This window comes from Bos indicus x Bos taurus, chromosome 29, assembly GCF_003369695.1.
Source record: "Bos indicus x Bos taurus breed Angus x Brahman F1 hybrid chromosome 29, Bos_hybrid_MaternalHap_v2.0, whole genome shotgun sequence".
NCBI classification, from domain to species: Eukaryota; Metazoa; Chordata; class Mammalia; order Artiodactyla; family Bovidae; genus Bos; species Bos indicus x Bos taurus.
In genome coordinates this window covers 21998751-22012901 of record NC_040104.1, presented here as the reverse complement: position 1 = coordinate 22012901, position 14151 = coordinate 21998751, and the positions used below count along the sequence as shown (strand labels likewise).

At 46.0% G+C, this 14151-nt stretch overlaps 1 protein-coding gene across 1 annotated transcript; it reads left to right on the top strand.

Moving 5' to 3' along the window:
• Positions 1-5627: 5627 nt before the first annotated feature.
• On the top strand, positions 5628-13305 carry LOC113886272 (secreted seminal-vesicle Ly-6 protein 1-like). The gene is made up of 3 exons (XM_027532351.1): positions 5628-5755; positions 10824-10937; positions 11985-13305. Exons 1-3 carry the CDS (start codon positions 5635-5637, stop codon positions 12107-12109), a joined length of 360 nt encoding a protein of 119 aa, XP_027388152.1. The 5' UTR covers positions 5628-5634; the 3' UTR covers positions 12110-13305.
• The last annotated feature ends 846 nt before the right edge of the window (positions 13306-14151 follow it).

Below are 14151 nucleotides of genomic sequence, written 5' to 3'. Positions count from 1 at the left end.
GAGGCGGTGAGGAAGTAAAAAGGGTCTTCAGTCTTGCAAAACATCTCTGGGAAGGGCCAGCCTTTGGAAGGGGTGTGTTAATCTCTTTTTTGTAGCCATTCACACATGGGCAGGGTCAGATTATCTCTCTGTGAGCTGAACAAAGGCACTTTAGTTTAACATTCAGGCATAGAGGTAGGGTCCTATGAGGCAAGCCATTATGCATGATTGTAATAACAGCAGCAATGAAAAGCAAGTCAAAGAAACGGCTTCCAACATGGAGTCACAATTGGCTTCTTCTCTGCAACACTGGTGAGCCCTGAGGGAATTTAGGATGTAATACTAGCCCCAGATAGCTGAGGTGCATAGCAAAGGAAAGATTTTAGTGAGCTCAGACTCTTGGATCTTCCCATACATAGAAAAGCACGAAATTCCTTAACTTGGGATATCTGATTTTAAGTATCAGTAAGCGTTTGACATATCTTTCAACATGGGCTTCCCCAGGGGCTCAGTGGTAAAGAATCTGCCTACTAATCCAAGAGACATGGGTCAGGAAGATTTCCTGGAGAAGGAAACGGCAACCCACTCCAATATTGTTGCCTGGGAAATCCCATGGACAGAGAAGCCTGTTGGGCTACAGTTCATGGGATCAAAAAAGAGTTGGACACAGCCACGTGACTGAACAACAACTCAACTTTTAGACTGCGCTTTTTTTTTTTCCAGCTGAAACCCCTACCCCAGCTTTATTGAGGTATATGTGCATGTTAAGTTGCTTCTGTAGTGTGAGTTTGTGTGACGCTATGGGCTGTAACCTGCCAGCCTCCTTTGTCCATGGGATTCTCCAGGCAAGAATACTGGAGTGGATTGTCATGCCCTTCTCCAGGGATCTTCCTAACTCAGGGATCAAACCTATGTCTTTATGTCTCCTGCATTGGCAGGCAGGTTTTTTACCACTAGTTTCACAGGGAAGCCCTTACTGAGGTATAATCGATAATGACAATTATGTATGTTTAGAAGATACAGTGTAATGGTTTCATGTATGTACACGCTGTGAAATGATTACCACAGTCAAGCTAATTAAAACATGTATGGGACTTCCCTGGTGCATCAGTGGTAAAGAATATGCCTGCCAATGTAGGAGACACAGGTTCAGTCTTGGTCCAGGAAGGTCCCACATGCCACGGAGCATGTGGTGCATGGACCATGACTACTGAGCCTGTGCTCTAGAGCCTGGGAGCCACAACTACTGAGCCCATGTGCTGCAACCACTGAAGCCCACGCACCTAGAGTCTGTGCTCTTCAACAAAAGAGCCACCAATAATAAGGAGCCAGAGCACTGCAACCAGACAGTAACCCCTGCTTGCCACAGCTAGAGAAAAGCCAGCACACAGCACCGAAGACCCAGTATAGCCAAAAACAAATGTTAAATAAAAAAATTATTTTTTAAAATCTACCTTACATAGTTATCTTTGGGTGTGTGTGTATGTTGTAAGAACCCTCAAGATCTATTCTCTTAGCAAGTGTCAAGTACACGATACAGTTTTGTTAAGTATAGTCACCATGCTGTACATTAGATCTCCAGAACTTAGTCATCTTATAATGAAAATTTGTGCCCTCTGAGCAGCATCTCCCCCTCCACACCTCCCACCCCCCAGTCATAGGAGGTTTTTATCGCCTATTTTATTTTCTTTCTGTGTATGGGTCATACTTTCCTGTTTCTTTGCATTTCTCATGATATGGGGTTGAAAACTGAACATTTAAATAAATCATCACTGCAATTCTGGATATTGATTCCTGCTCTTTCACCTTGCCTCCCAGCGTTTGTTATTTTGTTGTGATTTTCTGTTTATTTGCTTAGTGACTTGGTTGGACTACTGTGACAGGGACAGCACAAAGGGACAAAGTCGGTGATTAGTTAATCCCACTAGAGGATTGTAAGTAGAAAAAAATGTGAGAGACCCCCTAAGCTAATGATTACTCAAGAAAGCAGGTTTGCTTAATCACAAAACCAAGCAGGCTTGCATAACAACAAAACCATGAAACAGAAGCATGAGACATGCCCTGAAACAATAAAACAATGGAGGCATGAGACCCACAGCCTACCCGGTGAGTTCAGTAAATTAATGATCCCTAGGGCATGTGCTCTCACACACAGAAACAGTAATTTGCGAGCCTAGCTTGACCATGTAGAAACAAGAAAATTCCCCTGGTCAACTGGAGAAGGAGCTGATGACAGAAACATCATGTCTATTCAAGAAAGACCAAGAAGTTCTTCTCCACTTCCCCACCATTCCTTTGATTATAAAACTGTAGCCCCATAAGTTCTCAAGGCATGGTACCCTCTTGTCCACTACTTGTAAGCCTCACAAGCATCCTATTCTAATACATCACTTCTTATCCATCACTCTGCTGTGTGTGCTCAGTAATACAGCTGTGTCCAACTCTTTGCAGCCCCGTGGACTATGGCTCACTAGGCTTCTCTGCCCATGGAAACTTCCAGGCAAAAATAGTGGAGTAGGGTGTCATTTCCTACTCCAAGGGATCTTCCCTGACCCAGAAATTGAACCTGCGTCTCTTGCATCTCCTGCATTGACAGAGCGATTCTTTACCACCGCACCACCTGGGAACCTCATCTATCACTCTGCCGGTCACAGAATTCTTTTTGTGCTGAGACATAAGGGACTATAGTACCAGTGCTCTTCAGAGCTGCCCGAGATGACACCCCAGCAGTTTCAAATGTAGTGAAATCTATTTCCCCTCTCGTGTGTCAGCTCTGACGTCACCCTTAGAGGGCACAGTTTAGTGCATGGTCACAGTCATCCTGGGATGAGAGGGGTATGCCAGATCTTTCCCTGATTTTCTGTGAAACTGTCATTACACCAAGCTGTGGACTTCATGCTTACCTGCTGATGGCCTCCTGGGACACGAAAATCTTCAGAGTCTGATCCAATTATTTTCAAAGGGTTGACCCTTTGCAAAGGTCAACCTTCAGGCCAGTCTTTCAAATCTGTTCTGCCCCAAGTAGGATTTTCTTAGCTGTTTCTCTCTCTGGGTCTCTCTGGTAAACTAGCTAACCTATAGTTTATGGTGGTCCTTGCAGGGAGGTAAGAATCTTTTCTTTACTTACCACCAAAATCTCCATTGTTTTTGAGGGCGCCCTTTTTCTTGAACATCCCCACACTCTGTTTAAAATCAAGTTTGTTCTTTTGGGGGAGAGCTTCAGATTCTTATATTCTTATGGACTGCTGGCATCCAAGCTAAAGCGACCTTTCCTTCCACCAACCTGGCCTCTTCAGTGGCTTCTGAGTGGCAAGCCTCTGGATCCCACTTTTGGTGGCACCACCTGCCCAGATTCTCACTGTTCCTACAGAGATTTAGATTTTCTTGGGGAAAAAAAATAGTTTCCTGATTTGCTATATGCCGTTATGACAATTTTCAGAGATTTAGAATGATTGTATTTAAGATCCTTTTTGCCAGTTATTTCATTGGATGGTGTGGGGATGGGTCAGCAGATTTTCTTCTGACACCATTCTGGAAAGTGAGTTCTCCACTAGCTGTAGTCCAGCATCCAGAATAGAAAAGAAAATTTTATTTAAAAAGGAAAAATGATATTAAAAAAAATAATGAAAACTCTGGGTCACTTGTGAAACAGGGCAGGACCCTATGGTCCTTTCCCCCAACACACCCCTCCATGTCTTCTATCTGCCTTTTGTCTGTGGGAAACTTTAGTCAAAGAATAAGTTTAATCAGACAAATAAGAAATCCAGAAATAAAGGAAAACAGTCAACGGACACCAAAATAATAATAATATGGTCATGTCAAGGACTTTTAGTTCTTTCTCAAGAGAAGTGAAAGTCACTCAGTCTTGTCCAACTCTTTGTGACCCCATGGACTATAGCCCACCAGGCTCCTCTGTCTGTGGAATTCTCCAGGCAAGAACACTGGAGTGAGTTGCCATTCGCTTCTCCAAGGAATCTTTCTGACCCAGGGATTGAACCCGGGTCTCCTGCATTGCAGGCAGATTCTTTACCATCTGAGCCACCAAAGACTATAGATAATATTTTGAGCTACATCCTGTGAGTTGTTTTATAGATACGAAAACACTAGGGTGAAGAACTTAGTTACGTTATGACCAAACTGTACCCGTGACATATGCTGCCACAATTCTCTGAGAATTCGTCTAAAAACGGAGGGAACAAATGGACCCTGGAACTGAAGATTCACTATACCTAAAAGTCAAAATGATGTGGGCCAGACCGTCAGTGACCAATGTGAAGCAGCTGACTGTGCTGTTTCTGCATGTGGCCCCTTCCTTCTGTCTATAAAAGCTCTTGCCCCACTGATTGCCAGGGGAGGGAGGGGAGCCAGCCTTTGGACAGACGTCCACCACCCTCCCTGCCCACCTCCGCCCCCACCCCCAGTTGCCAACACCTGAAATAAAGCAAACTCTCCACCACCCTGGCCTGTTTTTTGGCTTTTGAGCGGTGAGCAGCCGGACCCCCCTACACTCTTTCAGTAACACTTGTAATACAGATTTTGATAACCTGGGGAGAAATACTCCATTTTGCTCCTATTAGCCAAAAAGTGAAAAAAACAAATGCAATTGTGTTTCATTTCCAAGAAAGGAGACAATACTACTGAGACAGGCTGGGATCCTTTGCTCAAGTGCTTGTATCTGACAAACAGGCTGGGACAATTTGCTCCAGGCCTTGTATCTGACAAATGTCTCCTTGAGCAAAAAACCTCCCAGAAACTAAAAATGACTGCGTACATGTGCAGTTGGAGCAGATTATGGACAAGATAAAAAGAGACCAAAAACCCAATTTCTGAAGAGCTGGGAGCAAATGTAGGGTATATGCATGGCCCCTGCACTCAGCACTGCTAAAGGGGTGGGCAACCACCTAAGTAACTCCTCTTGCCTGACCCCTGGACAAACCCCTACCGTCGCCCTATATAAGGAGCCAGCTTGCCTCCCCTGAGCGAGTAAGTGAGCAATGAACCTGTTGCTTGTTCCCACTTTCCCCACACCATACTTCAGTGCTGCTACTGCTAAGTCACTTCAGTCATGTCCGACCCTGTGCGACTCCATAGACGGCAGCCCACCAGGCTCCCCCATCCCTGGGATTCTCCAGGCAAGAACACTGGAGTGGGTTGCCATTTCCTTCTCCAATGCATGAAAGTGAAAAGTGAAAGGGAAGTCGCTCAGTCGTGTCCGACTCCTAGAGACTCCTTGGACTGCGGCCTACCAGGGTCCTCCGTCCATGGGATTTTCCAGGCAAGAGTACTGGAGTGGGGTGCCATTGCCTTCTCCGATACTTCAGTAGTTCCGTTCAATATGGTAAACCTCTTAAATGGTAAAACATCATGAATTCGACCGAATTCCCAAGTCCCTAGGTGATGTAAGTCAGACTCTAGTCTTCAATTTTTATAATTGCACAATGGGGACACAGGAGAGTCAGCTCTTCTTACATACCTTGGCTTCCTCAGTAGGGCCAGTGGAAGTGAGCAAGACCAGTAATTGCTATAAAGAATGTAGGGCCCTAGTTCCTTCAGGCACTCTTCTCTTTGTCTGGGAAAGTGCAAGCCTTTGTCTGGGCTGCCATTGGCTGCTCCTCCCAGCCTGGAATTATAAAGTCGGGATCTCAGAGGCTCTTGATGCTGTGGTTCGGTCCTGCCTTCTGTAAGTCTTTGGGACTTGAGCCAGATCCAGAGATGGCTAAGTGCCTTCTGCTACTGCTGCTGGTGGTCCTGTCCTCACTGCTCGGACTCCCGCAAGGTGAGCTCCCCTGCTCCCCCCGCGCCCAGCATGTAGGAGGGCAGAGGGGAACCTGGCTGAGTGGCGGCTTATGGTTCTAGGCATTGCCTGTCTCTTCCACTCTTTGTCTGCCTGCCTAGACATTAGAATTTCCAAGAGATAAGATTACCATTTACCCTATAATCTGGGGCATTCTGCTTTTGTAGGAATACATTTCTATATCTTTTTTGCTTGAAAGTCTATTTTTCATCATTTCAACTGGTTAAACATTTTTGAAAGCTGAAATACTTGGGTACTTCATTTGTTGAACACTTGACGTTAAACTGTTGGGGTTATATGATAGAAACAGGATGAATCCTCACCCAAACTTGGATTACATGTCAAGACTGATGATGCCACATATGTATCAGGAGGGTGTGAAAAGCCTTAATTAGTTATCTCATGAGGCTTTCTTGGGAGAGCAGGGCTTACTGCCAGGTGTCTTATGATGGCTTGGGGGATCAGAGAAAGGAGACTCTTGAATTTAGATGATGGTGAGGAAGAGAGGCAGGGCGATGGTTCTTGCATTCAGGTAGGGGCTTGTGTGGCGTGAAACTCCCACCAATGTTGAAAGAAGGAGCCCCTGGGGCCCGCATGTGAGGCACGAGGGGCAAGACTTCAAGGTTGCCAGCTGTGAAACATCAAAAACCGGAGTCAGACACTCTATTATGTGACCAAAATGCAATTAATACTTGCAGGACCTTTTACAAAATGTCCTTTACTTGTTGTAGAACACAGATTGAATCCCAGTGTAGTTCTTCAGAAGCGTAACCATTTTCTGATCTGCTTGATGACAGGGAGCAGGGAGAATTTTTGCTGAAGACTATTTTTTATTCCACATCACCTTTACCACACAACTTTTACAGTCCAGTTATTTTACCTGTGGGTGTGTATGTGCACATACATATAGAATGTATATTTTCATAAAATGGTTCATAATATATGCTATACAAAGACATCACTTACTTTAATATTCATGTATTAATAGATATTTGTGTATTTTAATATTCATATATGATATGTTTATAATGTATAAATATTAAAATATACTTACATATACATTTATTTATATTCATATACTATCTTGTTTGGACACAGGACACAATTCACAATTATGTGTGCATGAAAACCAACTGCAAGGGCATTTTTCACTCTGGGTTCTCAGTTTAGTCACTTTTGCTGCAATATCATATTCTACTGGCATTTGTATTTATTCTTCCACTGCAAAAATTAACACGTTTATGTGCTTTGTGGATTTTCCAATTAAATGTATTATAGCATTACAAAAAGTGTTTCACCTTCTACAGAATATACTTTCATAGTTTTTTTTTTATTCCATGATTGATTAAAACTGGAATGATCATTGGCATTAACAGGCACCACTTTTTCCCAATGTTCTTTAGCAAATGGAATCAGCCTGCTAATAGTCAATGTTTTGTTTGTTCTATAAAAGCACAAGAAGACTTGGAGTACAAAATATGAAAAATTAATTTATAAGAGCATACACTTGATCTAAATGAAAATCCATCATCTGAAGCTGATAGGAATAAAAAATCATTTGTCTGGAAGCTGATTCCAGGAAATACCAGGAGGGGTGTGGGGAAGTAAGACAATGTGCAGGCATGCCTGGTTGCTTCAGTCATGTCCAACTCTCTGTGACCCTATGGACTGTAGCCCGCCGGGCTCCTCTGTCCATGGGATTCTCCAGGCAAGAATACTGGAGTGGGTTGCCATGCCCTCCTCCCAGGGATCTTCCCAACCCAGGGATCGAACCCACATCTCTCATGTCTCTTGCATTGGTAGGCGGGTTCTTTACTACTAGTGCCACCTGGGAACACGCAAAGAAATTAATAAGCTGGACACCATGGTGAACAAATGGAGCCCATCCTGCCGGAAATTGTGGAGGGCAGTGTAGGGGATCCAAGTCACGGGAGGAAAGTTGGTGTATTCATCCACCAATAACCCATCTGTTCTTGGAAGAAGGGTGCTCCCAGGGGCATTTGCTCTCCACTGTTTGAGCTGCCTGACGTGCATGATGAGTGTGTCAGAGTCACATGTGCCGCAGGGGCTGCCTCAGCGTGTGCAGGTGGAGGCTGAGGGCTGTGGGTTGGGCAAGAAGAATTGCACCTGCTTGAGCCAGTGACACTTGAGGCCTTTGTTGCAGCTGCTCATATGAAATTATCCAAGGGCACAGTTTGAATGAAATGATTATAACTTTCAAGAGAGTCACTGAAATTCTCAAGCAGATTCGTATCTCCAGTAGGGTTTCATGTGCTCAAGGACATCACAGATCCAGGGTTGACAGTGAATACTGACAAGACAGACTGCTCAGGTTACACAATCATCATTAAGTTTATTTTTTTTTTTTAAATAATATTTGTTTTTATTTATTTCTTTGACCGTGCTAGGTCTTAGTTGCAGCATGTGGGCTCTACTTCCCTGACCAGGGATCGAACCCCTGGCCCCCTGCTTTGGGAGCATGGAGCCTTAGCCACTGGACCACCAGGGAAATCCCCTATCATCATTAAGTTTAGAGGAAGCAGAATCGAGAGCTCAGTTTTTTTAACTGAGTGTGAATTTTTCTAAGTTCATTATTTTTGAAATTTTGGAACGTTTCTTGCAAAATAAAAACGTGTGAGTAAATAAAAACATAAATGTGTAGTTTTAAATGACACAAAAAGATGAAACCATGAGAAGCACAAGGCAATGACCTTCTATTTGCTGTGTTGTAGGTTTCCTAGTCCCTGTTTCCCACATACACACCTCGTTTATGTGTGCAAACTTAGTCACTTCAGTCGTGTCTGACTCTTTGTGACCCTATGGACTGCAGCCTGCCAGGCTCCTCTGTCCATGGGATTCTCCAGGCAAGAATACTGGAGTGGGTTGCCATGTTGTCCTCCAGGGGATCTTCCCCACGCAGGGATCGAACCTGGGTCTCCTGCATCTCCTGTATTAGCAGGTGGGTTCTTTACCACTAGCACCACCTGAGAAATCCTATTTCAATATACCTGACCTATAATTTCTCAAATTTTTGCTTGGACGCAGTTGACTTGTGGCTTCCGTCCCAACTTCCCAGTTTCCACCAACCCTGTCCTGGGCCTCTGTTACTCTCTCCTTTAAAGTCTATTGTCTACAGAGTTGCCAGAGTGTACATGCAAAAAGCTAGTCAATGTCACTGCCTATTGAAAAAGCCTCTTATGGCCTTTTCCAACTTTGAACACAATGTCAGTTCTTATGATGGCCTAAATGATGGTCCAAATAAGATGCAAGCCAAGCTGCAGACATCATTTTTACTCTTCCAGTAGGCATATTAAAAAACTCAGAAATGTGGAAAATTAACTTTAATATACACTTTATTTAACCCAATATATCTAAACTATTGGGCTTCCCTGGTGGCTCAGTGGTAAAGAATTCTGCAATTCAGGAGCCGCAGGAGATGCAGGTTCAATCCCTGGGTGAGGAAGATCCCCAGAAGGAGGGAATGGCTACCCACTCCCGTATTCTTGTCTGGAGAATCTCATGGACAGAGGAGACTGGTGGGCTACAGTCCATGAGGTCACGAAGAGTAGGACACTACTATCATTTCAGCATGCAATCAACATCAAAGTCACTGATGAGCAATTTAAACGATTTGTGTGTGCTGTGTTTGAAATTGACTTACAGTCCATCTATTTGGACTACTGGCATTTCACAGGCTCAACAGCCACACATGGTCCATGAATACCACCGCAACAGCGCAGGTCCAAGCAGATGCGTGCATGTGGTCTGACCCCTATCAACCTCTTCAGTCTGGTTTTACAATACTCTCGCCCTTTTTTCCACTTTGCCTGTGCTGATGCTTCTCTTTCTCAAATTGGCCAAGCTAACTGCAGCTCAGAAACTGTCTGTGCACTGGCCCGTGTGTTGCTGGAACCAGTTTGCTAGCTACTGCCAGTTGTTTTAGTGGTTAGCATAAAAAAAAATCAGGTTTGAGCTCAAGTCACCCCTGAGAAAGCTCTCTGCCTCCCCACAGCCTCCTCACGCTCACTCCTCCATGATCCTCCTTCCCATTGTCATGAGTCACCAGGACCTGAAATAACCTTTCTTATTTCTTCATTGTCAGCCATTTCCCCAATTTATTTGTTTAGTATTTGACAGGTGGAATGCATATTTCGGTGCTCCCTTCAGCACCCTATTTCCAACACCTAGAATAGCGCCTCTCACTGGCAGGAACTCACTGTTTGGCAAATAACTCGGGGACCAGCGAGGAGGGAGTGAGGAGCTGTGACCCCAGGCGCATGCGTTTGTCCTGCAGATCCCTCCCTCTCTCCTGGTCCTCGTCTCCCTCCCTTCCTCTGTCAATCACCCTCTCTCCCTCCTCCCCCTTCTCTCCCTCCCCTCCTCTCCTCTCTGCTCTCCCTCTTCCTCCCTCTCCTCTTCCTCCCTCCCCTCCTCTCCCTCCTCCGCCTCTTCTCTCTCTCCCTTCCTCTGCTCCTCTTCTCCCCCTATCTTGCCTTACTCTCTCCTGATCTCTTTTTCTTCCCAACCCCCTCCGCCCACCTGTCCTGTCTCTCTCTTCCCTGCCCCTTTTTAGGCTGAGTCCTAGAGTTGTCTCTTTAGATGAACAGAAAGGGTGGAGGATGGGGGGCTCTGCGAGAAGGAGGGGAGTGGGCGGTGCTGACTTCTTACTCCAACCCTCATCGAGCCGCTCCTGCAGATGCCATTCACACGGAACATCTTCAGTGGCGTCCCCTGGGGTTGGGGTGATAATCGGCTGGCAAGTGGGATCCGTGGAGCCGCAGTGATGGACTTGCCCTTCCTCCAGCGGCACCGCGGGTCCCTGGGAGGACTGCGGAGCTCTCTGTGCTCGGGTGCAGGTCTTGTGCCTAGGGGCACGCATGCCTCCGCCCGGGTGGAAGCCAAGCAGGGAAAAATCACCTGCCTCCAGAACATTCATCAGGAGGAGGGAAACCGTCAGCGTCCAGGCGCCCCTGGGTCAAGGGTGCTCTCCCTCCTGAGCTGCCGGGAGGCTGGTCCGGAAGAACCTTATTATGTTGGTTTCACTTTCCAGCTCTAGAATGTTTCCAGTGTAACAGAGTCAACGCCAGCGGGGTCTGCGAGACTGGGGGAAACACCTGCCAGACTCAAGGCAGCCAGCAGTGCTTTCTGAGGAGGATCTACGAAAGTAGGTGGTGCCTAACAGGTCTCGGGGGTGAACTTTGCTGGAGATTAGGGGTTGACAGTGGGTGTTCCAGGAGAGGGGCTCAGGGGATAGTATGAACCCTCCATGGGACCCTGTGAGTACCTGGACCCCAAGGACAAGTCGGGGTGGCTGTGGGACTCAGGAAAGTGGTCCCTCAGGAACCCTGGGAGCAGGAGCCACATAGAAAGGGGTTGGTTTTCTTTTTTTAAGCTAAATTAGTGAAGCATATCCCCTCGTTCTGGTACTGGGCTGCCACTGGCCCTTAACGAGAATGGGGACCTTTAAGGGAGGGGGAGGAGAGGGGAGGCGGAAAGGGATGAAGGAGAGAGGGAAGGCTGACTGAGGGAGAGAGGAGGAAGGAACAGAGGGGGAAAGCAGGGAGTTCAGCTCCCGAAGGAAACTGGAACTAGGCTGAGTGGGACTGACTGGGATGGGGTTTTGGGGAATTAGGGACATGTATTGGGGGAGAAATGGGCAGGGCGGAGAGGACAGTTTCTCTTCATCCTTTCTGCCTTCTTTTGTGGGGGGATGGATTGTACTCTAATATATAGAGCTTGGGCTTCCCTGGTAGCTCAGCTGGTAAAGAATCCGCCTGCCGTGCAGGAGACTCTTCCCTGGGTCGGAAAGATCCCCCGGAGGAGGGCATGGCTCCAGTGTTCTTGCCTGGAGAATCCCACGGACAGAGGCACCTGGCGGGCTACAGTCCATGGCATCGCAAAGAATCGGACACGACTGAAGCGGCTGAGCATGCATGCTTGCATACAGAGCTTGCAAAGCTATCCCAGGAGAGCCCACCAGGGGGCCCTACCTCCAGACTGTCAGTCCCAGATGGCTGACATTCTCTCTACTAAGAGTATGAGTCCTCCTCCATGAAATGTGCTATTTCCTCCTCATTCTTGATTAGTTGGTTGATGCATTAATCCTGTGCTTCATTCAGGAATATTTACTGAGCAGTACCCCCAGGATATGCTGAGCTGGGGCTGCGTCCTAGGTTCTGGGGTCTCACTTGTCTTCTCTTCTCCTTTCCAGATGGCACGCTTTCCTACGGACACCAGGGTTGTAGCCAACTATGTATTCCCATGAAGCTCTTTAATCCCAGCGTTATTGTGGAATATAAATGCTGTCATGACTCGCCTCTCTGCAACAAGTTCTAAAGTCAGGGCCCCCAGCTTTTGCCCTGATCTTTTATGGATGAAGCTAATTTCAGTTCAGTTCAGTTCAGTTCAGTGGCTCAGTCATGTCCAACTCTTTGCGACCCCATGAATCGCAGCATACCAGGCCTCCCTGTCCATCACCAGCTCCCGGAATTCACTCAGACTCACGTCCATCGAGTCAGTGATGCCATCCAGCCATCTCATCCTCTGTCGTCCCCTTCTCCTCCTGCCCCCAATCCCTCCCAGCATCAGAGTCTTTTCCAATGAGTCAACTCTTCACATGAGGTGGCCAAAGTACTGGAGTTTCAGCTTCAGCATCATTCCTTCCAAAGAAATCCCATGGCTGATCTCCTTCAGAATGGACTGGTTGGATCTCCTTGCAGTCCAAGGGACTCTCCCTAAATTGCAACCACTGCAGCCTCCAAGATTCTCTGATCTGAATGTGAATCCCCTATGAGAAGCAGTCTCAGACTTGTTCTGTCTTCAAACTCCTTTTCCTTCACTGCAAGAAGCCCCAGGGATGTAGTCTTTGAAACCAAATTGGGATGAAGATTAGTGGGCATAGCCAGGTCCAGGGATACTTTCTTCCTTTTCAGGTCCTAATTGGCAGTCACACTGATTGGCTGCTTAAAAAGGCAGGGTCTGGGGAAGGCTGAATTTGTGATTCTGCATGTTCTGGAGGCAGGAACTGAAGGAGGAGGGGGAGTCTTCCAAGGCTGAAAAAAGTAGAAGTGTGAGGGGCTCCATAAATGATGGGTTAGTTCAGTGGGCTAGGTGTTGTAACACAAATCTCTTAAGTATCAGTGGCTTAAAAAAAATGGAGTCGCTTATGTCAAAGGGATCCAAGATGGAGCTGGGAGGCATTAAGGAAGTGGAACTTACACACATCAACTGCTAAACCCAACATAAACTTTGAACCCAGACATCCTGAGACCACCTAGAACTTTCTTCTTTTCTCCTTAGAGAGCACAGCTTAGCAACCAATCTGCTGCCAGCAAGTGACTGAATGCCTGCCAGCACCAGTCATAGTTCTGTAATGATAACCTTTGTTTCTTCTCTAGAATGTCTCTGTTGCCTTTATAATCCCCCACTATTGTCTATTGCCCCACCTGGAGCACATGTGAGTTGCCATTCAAATGGTTGCCTCCCAAAATGCAATTCTTAGCACTCTCAATAAACTCTTTTTCTTGTTTGCAGCCTTCTGCATTTTTTTGGTTATTACCTGATAATGGTCTCTGGATGGCCATAGCTTGCTTTGTATTCACAGAATACATGCCGCAGGCTGGGCGGGAGAATGAGTGTATTAATAGATACATCTCCTCGAGGGTGCAAAACATACTAAGACTTTCCTCTGGTCTGGGTTGACTGGGTCAGTGGTGATTGCCACTGAGTTGACTCAATAAAATTCTTTTTCCTGGCATTTTGTTATTGGATTTTAGAAACTAATTCTTTGAATGTGATTAGAACTGTAATATGAAACTCAGCTGCTTTGGGGTATCCATCTTCAGTCACATGATGGAGAACCAGAGAAAGCCCATCTGCAAAGAACGGAAGACTGGAGACAATTCTGAGTGGTAGAATTATCTTTAGAATAAGAAGCAGAATGCAGGAACTTCCCTGGTGGTCCAGTGGCTAAGACTCCATGCCTCCAAAGCAGGGGGCCTGGGTTCTATCCCTGGTCAAGGAATTAGATCCCGGATGCTGCAACTAAGACCCAGAGCAGCCAAATAAATAAATAATTTATAAATAAATATATTTTTAAAAGCAGCAGAGTACATATGTGATCTAATTCTGGTGCACTGAGTACCCATTTTTCATCCACCCATGCTTGATGTCTAAATATTTCACCCAAAGGTGCATTTCATTAGCAAAGGCGTTGAATGTCACGACAGTGTATCCCACCTTTGGGACTGTGTCTGCTGTCAGCCTTTATATCTTTCTGTGAAGTAGCCAATAATAATAATAACAATAATAATCATAAGTAGCACGTATCAAAAGCAGTACCCTTGTATCCATTGTATCTTTTTATTCTCACAGCTCTG

Excerpts from the sequence above, each read along its gene's own strand:
- LOC113886272 (XM_027532351.1), top strand. The coding sequence starts at position 5,635 with ATGCTGTGGTTCGGTCCTGCCTTCTGTAAGTCTTTGGGACTTGAGCCA. Across the intron at positions 5,756-10,823 it reads ACTGCTCGGACTCCCGCAAG|CTCTAGAATGTTTCCAGTGT; the intron begins GTGAGCTCCCCT and ends TTCACTTTCCAG. Across the intron at positions 10,938-11,984 it reads TCTGAGGAGGATCTACGAAA|ATGGCACGCTTTCCTACGGA; the intron begins GTAGGTGGTGCC and ends TCTCCTTTCCAG.